Raw genomic sequence first — 11,932 nt, 5'->3', positions numbered from 1 at the left:
CACCTATTTGATCATCTGCGATCTGGGCCTTGATACTTCTGGCACCAGGTCCTCATAATTACATGACTTGATGTGTGATTACTAAAGACAAGTGTATTCTTGACCCAGTATTTCCTTCCTCTTTTCATATCATTTTTTTCTACCAGCATTCCTTTGAAATGACTTGACAAAATTTTCTACTTTATTTATCTATGTGTAATTTTATAATATAATAGATCTAAAACGTGAAATCAGTTTTCATTACATCATCATATTAGTATGCAAAATCAGGGTGTTTTTATTAAAACCTTAAAATATACAATGGAGTTATGAGATCAAGCCTCATTTCCTCTAGAAAATTTTCTGCTCTTTATATCTTTTGATGAGTTCTTATCAGGTCTTATCAGAATAGTGTAGCACTTGGGGACAAAGATGCAGCCCAGGAGCCCTGCACTGGAGACCAAGATGGAGAACACCTCCACGGCCACCATGACCTTCCCCTTGGTGCTGTGGTAGACGGGCAGGAAGGTGACCCAGACACTGCAGAACAGCAGCATGCTGAATGTGAGGAACCTGGCCTCATTGAACGTGTCAGGCAGGTTCCTGGCCAGGAAGGCCACCGTGAAGCTCCCCAGGGCCAAGGAGCCCAGGTAGCCCAGGACACAGTAGAAGGCAGTGACTGAGCCCTTGTTGCACACGATGATGAGGCTTCTGGGCTCAGAGTGTGAGTCTGTGTCAACGAAAGGGGGAGAGGATCCCAGCCAGATTGCACAGATAATCACTTGGATCAGGGAGCAGATGGGAATGACAGAGTTAGAGGCCCCTGACAGCAACAAACATCTCAGTGTTCTTCCAGGTGTCATGGCCTTAAATGCTAGAATCACAGTCATGGTTTTGGCCAAAATGGTGGAAACAGCCACAGTGAACACCAGCCCAAATGTGACCTGTCTGAGGACACAGGTGGCTGTGTTGGGACGGCCAATGAAGAGCAAGGAGCAGAGGAAGCACAGCAGGAGGGAGATGAGCAGGGTGAAGCTGAGAGCCCGGTTATTGGCCTTGACGATGGGAGTGTCTCGGTGCTTCACAAACAAGCCCAAAACCACAGCTGTGACCGCAGAGAAGCAGAGGGCTGTGCAGGCCAGAGCCATTCCCAGAGAATCTCCAAAGCCCAAGAAAATGACAGGCTTAGGGAGGCAATGAGTTCTCTCATTATTTGTGAACTGTTCAGGTGGGCACAGGAAACACTGCTTTGCATCTGGGGAAGAAGCAGAGATTCAGCATTTAAGTTTCACAAACCATTCATGTTCGCCATGTTGATGAGGATAATCACCTTCACTGTCACTGTGAGTACAGGCTGCATTTGACTGTACCAATGAGGCACAGTAGATTATGATTCTGCAATATGTTTTGTTTTTTTTTTTTTTAAGAGAGAAAATTTTTGTGATAGGGCACGGACACTCTTAGGAAAGACAGAAAGTGAGAAATCAACCAACCCTGGGGTATGGCCCTGCAACAATTCCTTCTCCTCCATTCTTCTCTTGAGATTTTAGGCATGCACACACACATACTGGTTGTGAGTTTCACACCACAGAATCCAGGACTTGAACTCTGGTCAACCACATGAAAGTCCACTGCCTTAAACACTATACTACCAGAATGCTCCAAGATACCACTGTTCTGACACAGGACATTTGGCTCCACTTGTTTTATCAATATTATTCTTAGATAATACTAGTGCAACATTAAACGATTTTAGAAGAAAGATTAATTCTCTCTCACATTTCTCTCTTTTGAGATGCCCATTTATTTGCACAGATTCAACATAACTTCTGACTTCTGTCTCAGAAACACATCTGGCACACAAAAGCATGTGTATGTTGCATCCAGAATTCTGTGTTCCTGTCTAGTTTTCTTATCTTATACATATGTTTAGTGTTGCAAATTTTTAATGAGAAAGAGAAATCTTTATTTTTCTTTTAAAGTCTTCCATCCTCTTTTTATTTTGGCCATAGGGTTTGTGTGCGTTGGTGAGTCAGACACACAGACACCATGGGAAAGTGAGAAATCACCCCCAAAGGTAGATGGCCAAGCCATAATTCCTGCTTTTCATTCTCTTCATAAGATTTGAGGCACACACACATAGGGCACACTACACAAACACATGTACCTGAATCCGCACCAGTGTTATTTTTAAGCTGCTGAGTCCAAGAACGGAATTACAGTTGTTCACGTGGGAGTCCAGCCCTTTAGCCCCCATGCCACCTACTGGCCCAAAGACGTGTTTGCATTCACTCTTGGCATATTTTATAATATCTGTTTAGTTTGCCTAGGGATTAATATCAAATGATAGCAGTAATTGCATAGTACTTATGGGAGAACTTGGATCACTGTAACATTTATTCTTTATAGCATGAAAATTGAAGCATGTTTAATGAATTTTTGTACACTCTGTATTTTAATTTATCACATTTTTTAATATATAATTTGTTGAATAATCCCTTGTTAACCATTATTTGTGAAGTGCTAGACTGTGGGATTCATTAGAATATTCAGTTCTCATTCTTTAAAATATATTTCCTCACTTTCTCTCTCTGTTCAAAGTAAAATAATAATTATAAATAAACTTAATCACACGACACCTTAAATAAAAGAACATGATTGAAAAAGAAAGTATTTCCATAATATTTATTTCTGATTGTTCTGTGGTTACTACATATAAAAAAATCAGTTTTACTTTCAAGGCAACCACAGATAGCTCAGAGATTATACAGTTTCCATTCCTTTTTTTTTTTTTTTTAATATGGTAGGGGGCGTGGGCCTCACCGCTCACCAGAGACAGAGAGAGAAAGAGAGAAGAAAAGTATGAAAGCAGCATGGGGGAATGTCACACTGCAATCCCTCCTCTGTTTCTCCTTTTAGGGTTTTGGGCATGCACTCTTGTGTAGTTGGCATGGTTTTTAAGCCACTAGGTTCAGGATGTGAACCACCTAGTTGGTCATGTGGGATCCAGCTGCTTTAACCACCTAGCCACCACCTAGTCACCACATTGCCAACAATTGCCATTTCAAAGATAGACTTTGGCACAGTCACCATCGGACCTCAAGTGAGACTGCCTCAGCCAGTACTGGATGTAGGTGAAGGCATCCTTTGGAATCATGGGCCACAGCTGAGCCTAATCAGACACGCACAGCCAGTCAAAGATTTAACTCATTACATGGTTATCAGCATCATAACATGGACATATTGCAAACATGAGTGAACACGTGGATTGAGAACACCAGCCCCAGTGTCCTTTTTTCCCTTCTGTTGAGAGACAGTGAGTGATGTTATCATAGGGGACTTGTGTATGTTCCACCTGTCCAGTTGGAAATCTCTCTCTCAGGGCAAGAAACACAAAGGAAGCAGCAGGTGGGTCTTTCCTCTTGGGAAATTTTCCTGAATCCAGGAGCGCAGCTCTGGGTACACACGGATGGAGGAGTCTGAGGGAAACACAGAATCATGCTTGGTACGTGAGTCAGCAGCAGTTTTGACAAGACAGCTCTGTTTCTCCCTTCGTAAGCAATAATGTAGACCTTTAGCATGAGTCCATCCCTATGTCCCCCCGCCCCCAGGCTGCACCATCTCAGTATTACTGAGACGTGTAACAATGGGTTGCTATGGTAGCTGTCTTCTTTATTTCTAAATTATTTACATGTATTATTGAAGTACCTGATGAATTGACTTTACACAAACTGGCAACAACCGCTGGGTTGACTTAACCTCTATGGCATTTTCTAGCCACAGGCCTTAAATTGTTGAAGTTTATTTATGTACATCGTATATTAGGGGAAGATAGAGAGGCAGACATTCCCAACCACTTTGCAGTTATCTACCCGCAGTGCCCAATCACATGCATGTGTATATGTGCCCGGTGCGAACAGTGAGGCTTCAACATGTAAACCAGCACCTACCCACATGGTTACAACATGCCATTCCTGCTTTTTTTCCTGCTGCCCCACTAGGCTCTCACACCACCATAAAAATTCGATATAGAAATCAGACCATACTTCTTGGAATACATCAGGCCATTTCAGCATCTCATTTTTGATGACCAAATCTTGATCGTGTGGACTCTTAGAGACAAACTCTCCCACTTTAACTAGCTTCCAACTGTCATTAGGAAACTTCACCAGGTTCTGGATATCATACTGGGCCATATAATGTTCATTGTCACCAAAAGACACATTGTCCCCAGCGCTGTTTGTAAATACAGTTTTCCTCAGAAATGAGTGGAGCTGGAGGAGAGGCATAATTTGGAAACAGGAAGTACATTTAATGTAGAGGTGGGATTTCCACATTCATCAAGTAATCTTATTTTCATTTTTTAAAAATATTTCATTTAATTTATAATTATTCTTTGGTTTCTTGGGTTGGGTTTTGTTTACTATTTTTTGTTTTGGTTTGGTTTGGTTTTTGTTTTTTATTTATTTTATTTTTGCTTTAGGGCCTGCGTGCCTAGGAGAGAGAGAGTGAGAAAAAAAAAAAAAGAAGAAGAAGAAGAAAACGAAGCTCCAGGTCTGGGGCTCAAACTGCAGTCCTCTCTATAGGAATTTGGCACTCTAATCACCATGCCACCTGCTATTCTCTTAAGTGTCCCTATTTTAACCTCCCTATCTCATAGATTCTTGTGAGATAAACTCTACCTTTCTCCATGAAAACAATGGGAAAGTAATGGCATTCTATCAAAGTCCAGGATGTTTCCAGAAGGTAGCTTAGGCATGGGTTCTGTTACAATCCTGATTAACAATGTTTGGTAGGGACCAGCTGTTAGCATAATGGCTATGTCACTGGACTCCCGCATAGTCAACCACGGTTCGAGTCCTAGACCTGTTGGCTTAAACTCACGTCAGACACGTGTATGTGCGTGCCCAAGATCCTGAAAGGAGAATGGAGGAAAAGGGATTGCATCATGGCCATCCTCCCTGGAGGATGATTTCTCTCAAGAGGAGAATGAAGAAGGGATTGCGGTGTTGCCATCCCCCCAGGGGGTAATTTCTCGCTTTCTATCTCTCTGTCTCTCTCTGTCTTTCTGGCAAGCACATGCACCCAATAGAAAAAACCTCTCCAAAAAAAAAAAAAATGGTAGGGCTTCTTGGAAACTAATCTTGTTACTTTAAAAGGAAACAAACAGGGCCAGCAGACAGTGCAGAGGTTAAGTTGACTGTATCTCACATGCCTGTCTGAGAGGTTCAACTCCTGGATCTGGCAGCTTGGAAAACATTCCGTGTGCATGTGGATCCATGCCCAAAATCTCAAGAGGAGAAAGCAGGAGAAGGGACTGTGGCATGTCCATCCTCCTTGGTCCTGATTTCTCACTTTCCTTCTCTCTCTGTGTGTCTCTCTTCAGCGAGTGCAAATGCATTACAACAAAAACAATGGACAACCAAGAAAAAGGAACAAGATGAATAAATACATTAAATTCCCTGAGAATGGGGACCAGCAGATGGAGAAATGGTTACATCGCTGAACTCCCACCGAGTTGGAGTTTAAGTCTCAGAACAGGTGCCTTGAAACTCATAGAGGACACATGTGCATGCATGCCTAAAATCCCAAGAGAAGGGTTTACGGTGTGGTTATCCCCCTGGAGGGGGATTTCTCGCTTTCTGTCTCTCTGTATCTCTTGATGTCTGGTGAGCGCATATTCCCTATAACAAAAAACTCGCTCAAAAAAAAATAAAATTCCTTGAGACTGAGGATTGTGTGGAAATGTATGCATACATCCAAACTCATCAAAATGTATACATTAAAGGGGACCAGCAGGTGGCATGGTGGTTGCGGCACTGGACACTCCCACATGGCCAACTATGGTTCAAGTCCTGGACTTGATGGCTTGCTTTCTCACTTTCCCTTTCTCATTCTCTGTGTGTCTCTCTGGTCAAATTAAAATAACTGAATGAATAAATAAAAAACATTAAATAGCTGTGATTTTGACAACATCAATGACACTCCACTAAAACTTTTAAGAGAAGATATAAAATGTGTTTCTTCCTCTTTTTTTTTATCATTCTTCTTACTACTGGTGACACTGTGATTGTCATGTGTGAAATCTACCACAAAAAGTAAAAATTTAGGGAACCAGCAGTTAGCGTAATGGCTACGTCACTGGACTCCCACGTAGACGACCACGGTTCGCGTCCCGGACCCGGTGGCTTAAAACTCACGCCGGGCATGTGTGCGTGCGTGCCCAAGATCCCGGGAGGAGAATGGAGGAGAAGAGATTGTGGCGTGACCATCCCCCCTGGGGGGTGATTCCTCGCTTTCTGTCTCTATGTCTCTCTCTGTCTGTCTGGCGAGCGCACGTGCCCCATAGTGAAAAAAAAAACCTCTCAAAAAAAAAAAGTAAAAATTTAGAGCTCTTGTATTAATATGAGGTTTTAAAAAAAATGTTTCTTAGAGGGCATGTGTACTCACTGTCAAGAGACAGAGAGAGTGACAAAAAGTGAGAAAACACGGCCCGGGGTAGATGGTCAGACAGCAATCCTTTCTCCGTCTTTGCCCTTGGGATTTGGGACCCTCATGCACATGTACCTGGTGTGCTTTTAAAGCTGCCTGATCTGTGGGACCAGCAGTTAGCGTAATGGCTATGCCGCTGGACTCCCATGAAGTCGACCGTGGTTCGAGTCCCGGACCTGGTGGCTTAAACTCATGCTGGGCGCGTGTGCATGTGTGCCCAAGATCCTGAGAGGAGAATGGAGGAGAAGGGATTGTGGTGTGGCCATCCGTACCCTATAGCTTAAAAAAAATGCTGCCTGATCTGTGACTCAGACTACACAGTCAGCCATGAAGGATCCAGCTGCCTCAACCACCATACCACCTGCTGGCTCCAGAAGAGGTCTATAACAAAGTGCATTAGCTATTTAATTTCTGAAGTTAATGAAACTCTGGTGTGGAGAAGAAGAAATATTTTCATAAATCTGTTTATTTATACTGTTCATTTTTTGGCATAGAAGTATTCTATACAGTCTACAATCACATCTTCGGTAGCATCTTGCTAGTGTCTTTCAGAGCCACCTCCAGGCAACCTCAGAGTGCAAATGAGTCTTATTATTGTTAGCACACATAGAAAGCAGAGGGTAAATTAAACTTTTTGGTTTTTTTATAATGTTTGTTATAGAGTGCTTGTGATGGCCAGAGAGAGAGGGAGAAAGTGAAAAACCACCCCCTGGGCGGGTGGCCAAGCCACAATACCTACTCCTTTATACTCCCCTCAGAATTTTGGGCAAGCATGCACGCGTGCCCAGTGTGGTTTTCAGGCTGCTAGGTCTGGGACTCAAGAGTCAAGTCGGTCGTGTGGGATCCAGAGCTTTAAGTGTCAAGGCACCTGCTGCCCCACACACTTTCCTGTCTTAATTTTTACATCGATATATACATCTGTCTATACATTACACTTACTTGTTTCAGTCAAGGAATTTGCGTAACAATTTTGGTCCTGGTGCATCAGGACAGGACTCGATAAATACATTCTGTATCTGAGTTATCAACCAGGTAGGCTATTCGATGAGCTTGCAATGAACACTAAATGGTCCCATAATTAAAAAGGGGACCATGGTCTCTGCCCCCATGACTGTTATATATTTTGTCAAAACAGTTGCGTCTAAAAAAAAGTTTCTAGAGTGGTTCTACGGTATTAATAGGTTGTCAGGGAAGTTGTGACATAGTTTTCCATGTTTTCCTATGCAACATATCAGATGCTTTCTGCTCTCTCCAAAAACATTACATGAAGGGATTGAGGCATGCCACGTCCATCACTGAGGATGAAATAGCTGGATCCATGTAGAGTCGATATGCCAGTATTTTCTGGAGTTAAATATATTACTAGGATGTATGTAGATATAAATATATATATATACATATATAAACTTTTCTCCATTCTCTTGGAATTTTGGGCACACACATACACACTATGTGTCTAAAGCCTCCAAGTCTGGGACTCGAATTGCAGAATGAGCCTAAGCTATCACTCTACTTTCTGGCCCTAGATCTATGTTCTGATTTTTTGTGTTTTTGTTTGTGTGTTTGTTTTTCCTATGAGGCTTTTACTATATTTTACAGCAGTTCATCCTATATTAGTAAATCTTTTACTGATACGATTTCTACTCAAGGCCCAAATGGTAGAAGTCTTCCATCAGAGATCACGGTAACACCTATCCCCAACGTGAAATAAACGTTTGTTCACTTCGACCTATAGTGTTGCTTTGTCAGTAATTACAGGTTCATGATCTTATCTGCTAATAAGATAATTCCAGACGCCATGAAGTGCCCAGGGCATGTCCTAGTAGTGGGGAGGTCTACCTGCCAGGGGAGAAGCAGAGGCCGCTCTGTACCACCAGGACATCCCATTTCACTTTTTTCCAAAAGAATCCTATGGACAACTTGGGCCACTGCGTACACAGCGTTGTAGATCAAATAGCTGGAGTCAGACATGGACAGCATGTCAGTCTTGTCTTCCATGAACTCTAAGGAAGAATTTGATGGGCAATCTCCAATGTAACCTGGGCAGTGTGATCCAGTGACTGAGCAATTGAAATTATCTCTCCAGAACCGAGTAAAGTAAAAGTCTTCTGGGTATTGGTATGGGTTAAGTGTCTTGAGGTACTGTTCAAAGCCAAGGATTTCCCTCTTCCGGTATGAAAATGAAAGGCTTCCATGGAATGAGAGAAGCATGTGTTTTGAGTTACGGAAAACAAAATCCCACCATGGTATGTGAGGATTTCCCATGATCCACACCTTCCCTGATGCTGAATTAAAATCTTTTTCCATGGCTAAGATCAAGAGACTCCCTAAATCACCATATATGATATACACATTTGCAGATGAAACTCTGATCCTCATCACGACTTTGAAATCACGAAGTATACTGTACCCTGTAGTCACAGGGAGCGTCTTTGTGAAGGCCACACAGATATCTTGTCTAAGCATCTGTGCTTTTAGATCCTGAAGGAACTGCTCCCCTTTCGTATCATCAGGTACAAAGAGTGCTACCCATGTCCAGCCAAAGTGCTGCAATAGCCCAATGATCCCATGGGTCAGAAAACTGTCCTTTGGGGCTATTTGATAGAGTGATGAAAACTGGTTTTTATTGCTTAGGATGGGATCAAAAGGACCATACGTGATCTGAAATAAGAAATGAAATAGCATGATTATGAGTTTGGGTGATTGGGGTCTGTCGTTAATTTATTTACTAGGTTGTCCAAAACGACATGATGCATTTTTGGATAGAAAAACAGGAAAATATGTCATGACCCTTTATTTATTTATTTATTTATTTATTTACATTAGTGCACTGTGTATCATCATAGCATACCAAATGAATTTTTGCATTTGAATACACTGTGTATTGGTGCAGTGCAAGATTTTTACCATATATATTAATATCAACAAGTAATTTTCCATTTCTTTGTTTCTTTCTTTTTTTTTCCCCTTTGATTCCCTCCCTCTTCATATTATCCTGCAATTCCACTCCTGAGTAGTTTCCCAAAGAATAGGAATGCACTCAGTTTGAAAAAACTTTGCACATCCATACACACGCCATACAGTGAGTGCGGCATTATTGATACTTGCTAAGATACGAAACCACCCAAATGTCCACGAGCAGATACATGGATTGAAAATGTACAGATAGTGTATATGTGGCACACAGATACTACGGAATACTACTCAGTCATTAAAACCAATGAGACCTTGACATTTGATAGAAAATGAAGGAATATGGAAAATTTACTGCTAAGCGAAGCAAGCCAGGCTATGAAGGAGAGGCACTGTATGTCCCCTTTCACTACATAACTATTGTCTGCACTCTAATGCAGACACTAAAAGACTAGATGGTATAAAGGTATGGGGATATTTCTTTTGGAAAGAGCAGAGAAGACTTTCTACCTGAGGAGATCAGAAAACACAATATTGGCCAATAAGAAAGACTGCAGTAGAGGAGACTTTGTTCTGTCAATCTGGTGATAAAAATACAGTTTCCTAGCCTCACTGCTTTTAGGAAAGGACATGGGATTGTACCGCTTCAAATCTGTCACTTCCACACGAAAGCATGAAATAAAACCTGTGAGGTCCTATGTGCTCTGCATCTCCTGCTGTGGGAACTGAAGGTGAAGTGGAGTTCATGAAGACGGTACACCACCAAGGTGGTGGCAATGTCTCCATCCTGGGCCATGTGACTTATGGAATAGCACTTTACATCCCCAGTAATCAAATAAGATATAAATTATGAGATAGGAAAAAATCTTTTATTTTTATCTATTAGTTTTCTTTTGCTGGGACAGGGGTGCGCTCATGAGATAAATAATCAGAGAGAAGACAACTTCCAACATACTCACTGAGGGAAACGGTTATTTAGCAATCCCTTCTCCTCCATTTTACTACTACAGTTTACTTCCCCAGAAGTCAAATTAGATATAATATCCGAGATAGAAATAAAACTTTAGTTTTTATTAATTTATTTTTTTGCCAAAGAAGGGCTGCACTCATGAGGAGAAATAGAGAGAGAGAGAAGGCAACTTCACAGCACCCATCACAGGGAGTGATCATGCAGCAATCCCTTCTCCTCCATTTTCCCTCCTATTAGGCTTTTGGACATACATGCACATGTACATAGTGTGTTTCTGAAGCTGCTGGGTCAGAGACTTGAACCGGGCAGTTGGTCTTGTGGGATCCAACTGCTCCAAGTACCATCCATGGGCTGGCTTGAACTAAATCTTTATTGGACTTACTCTTGATACTCTGGACTTAATTGATCACCACAACACAACCTATGTTGTCTTGAGGACTTCAAAGACCCACCCTCTCTGAGTTTTGGAAATATTGGGTCATTGGAAAAGTCCTGATGCATTTTTGTTATTCTCTGCAATAATGCATTATAACTCTTCTGATGACTCAATATAATTATTCCAGAATAAGTTTCACTGAAGCTTATAGTGCCTTCATTCTTGTCATAATGCCTCTCCTGACTAATGATTGTATTAGAGAGTTTCCCTGAAAAGACTCCCTGAGGCGGAGAGCTGTGTATGGAGTGATATGGAGGATTACAGACCAAGTAATCCCCTGCATGGGTGTGAAGAAGGCTGTACTGGGCAGAGGTGCTCATCAACCTCAAGTGTAATTGAGATGCAGCCCATTTTTAAATCTCCAGGGATGGAGTGTCCCTTTGTTTTTATTTTTAATGGAGGCCAGATGACTAGATCTTGGCATCGCTTCATCAGACTGTCTCTGTCCTGGAATGTCCCTGATGATGCCTTAGTCTATGTTGGAGTGGATTTCTGTGCTGTGAATATTTCCTTGGAGACATACAGCTGAGAGGTGTCAGTAGTCAGTGCTCCCCAAGGCAGGACTTGGATGAACTGTCCTCCTGTAAGCCTGAGAGGTGTCAGTAGTCAGTACTACACGTGGCAGGACTTGGATGAACTGTCCTCCTGTAAGACTTTGAGTTGAGGCTCAGGCCTCCACTGCACCGCCTTTTTCTTCCTCTTCCTTTTCACTCTTTATCTATTTACTTATTTACTTAAATACATTTTTTTACATTCATTCGCTATATGTCATTACATTAGAAAAACGAACTTTCTCATTTAGAATATGCTGTGTATTAGCTCAAAGATATTACTACACATATTGTCTTCGAAAGAAAATTTTCCATTTTGTGTTTCTTAAATATTTCACTTCTTCATATTTTCCCCTTGATTTATCTCTACCTCTCACCCTCCATCATTTCCCACCCTCCTTCCACACAGTCTCTGTGGTGTTTTCTTGACCCAGAAAATTCCTGGGTTCTCTTTATAACCATCCTTTTTTTTTTTTTTTTTTTTTTTGAGAGGTTTCTTCTACAGGGCGCATGTGTTCGCCAGACAGACAGAGAGAGACATAGAGACAGAAAGCGAGAAATCACCCCCCGGGGGGATGGCCACGCCGCAAT

At 41.9% G+C, this 11,932-nt stretch overlaps 1 protein-coding gene across 1 annotated transcript in view; it reads right to left on the bottom strand.

Moving 5' to 3' along the window:
• Positions 1 to 314: 314 nt before the first annotated feature.
• Positions 315 to 11,932, bottom strand: part of LOC102502746 (vomeronasal type-2 receptor 26) — a 19,698-nt gene continuing 8,080 nt past the window's right edge. The window contains exons 3-8 of the mRNA XM_027776343.1: positions 11,314 to 11,371; positions 8,877 to 9,181; positions 8,311 to 8,474; positions 4,026 to 4,166; positions 3,335 to 3,458; positions 315 to 1,234 (exon numbers count right to left, since the gene is read on the bottom strand). Coding sequence (XP_027632144.1) covers positions 315 to 1,234; positions 3,335 to 3,458; positions 4,026 to 4,166; positions 8,311 to 8,474; positions 8,877 to 9,181; positions 11,314 to 11,371 — 1,712 coding nt within the window. The remainder of the gene's footprint in view (positions 1,235 to 3,334; positions 3,459 to 4,025; positions 4,167 to 8,310; positions 8,475 to 8,876; positions 9,182 to 11,313; positions 11,372 to 11,932) is intronic.

Source organism: Tupaia chinensis, unplaced genomic scaffold, assembly GCF_000334495.1.
Source record: "Tupaia chinensis unplaced genomic scaffold, TupChi_1.0 Scaffold000668_1, whole genome shotgun sequence".
Taxonomy (NCBI): domain Eukaryota; kingdom Metazoa; phylum Chordata; class Mammalia; order Scandentia; family Tupaiidae; genus Tupaia; species Tupaia belangeri.
The sequence above is the reverse complement of the archived record's forward strand: the minus strand, read 5'-3'. Positions and strand labels throughout refer to the sequence as shown.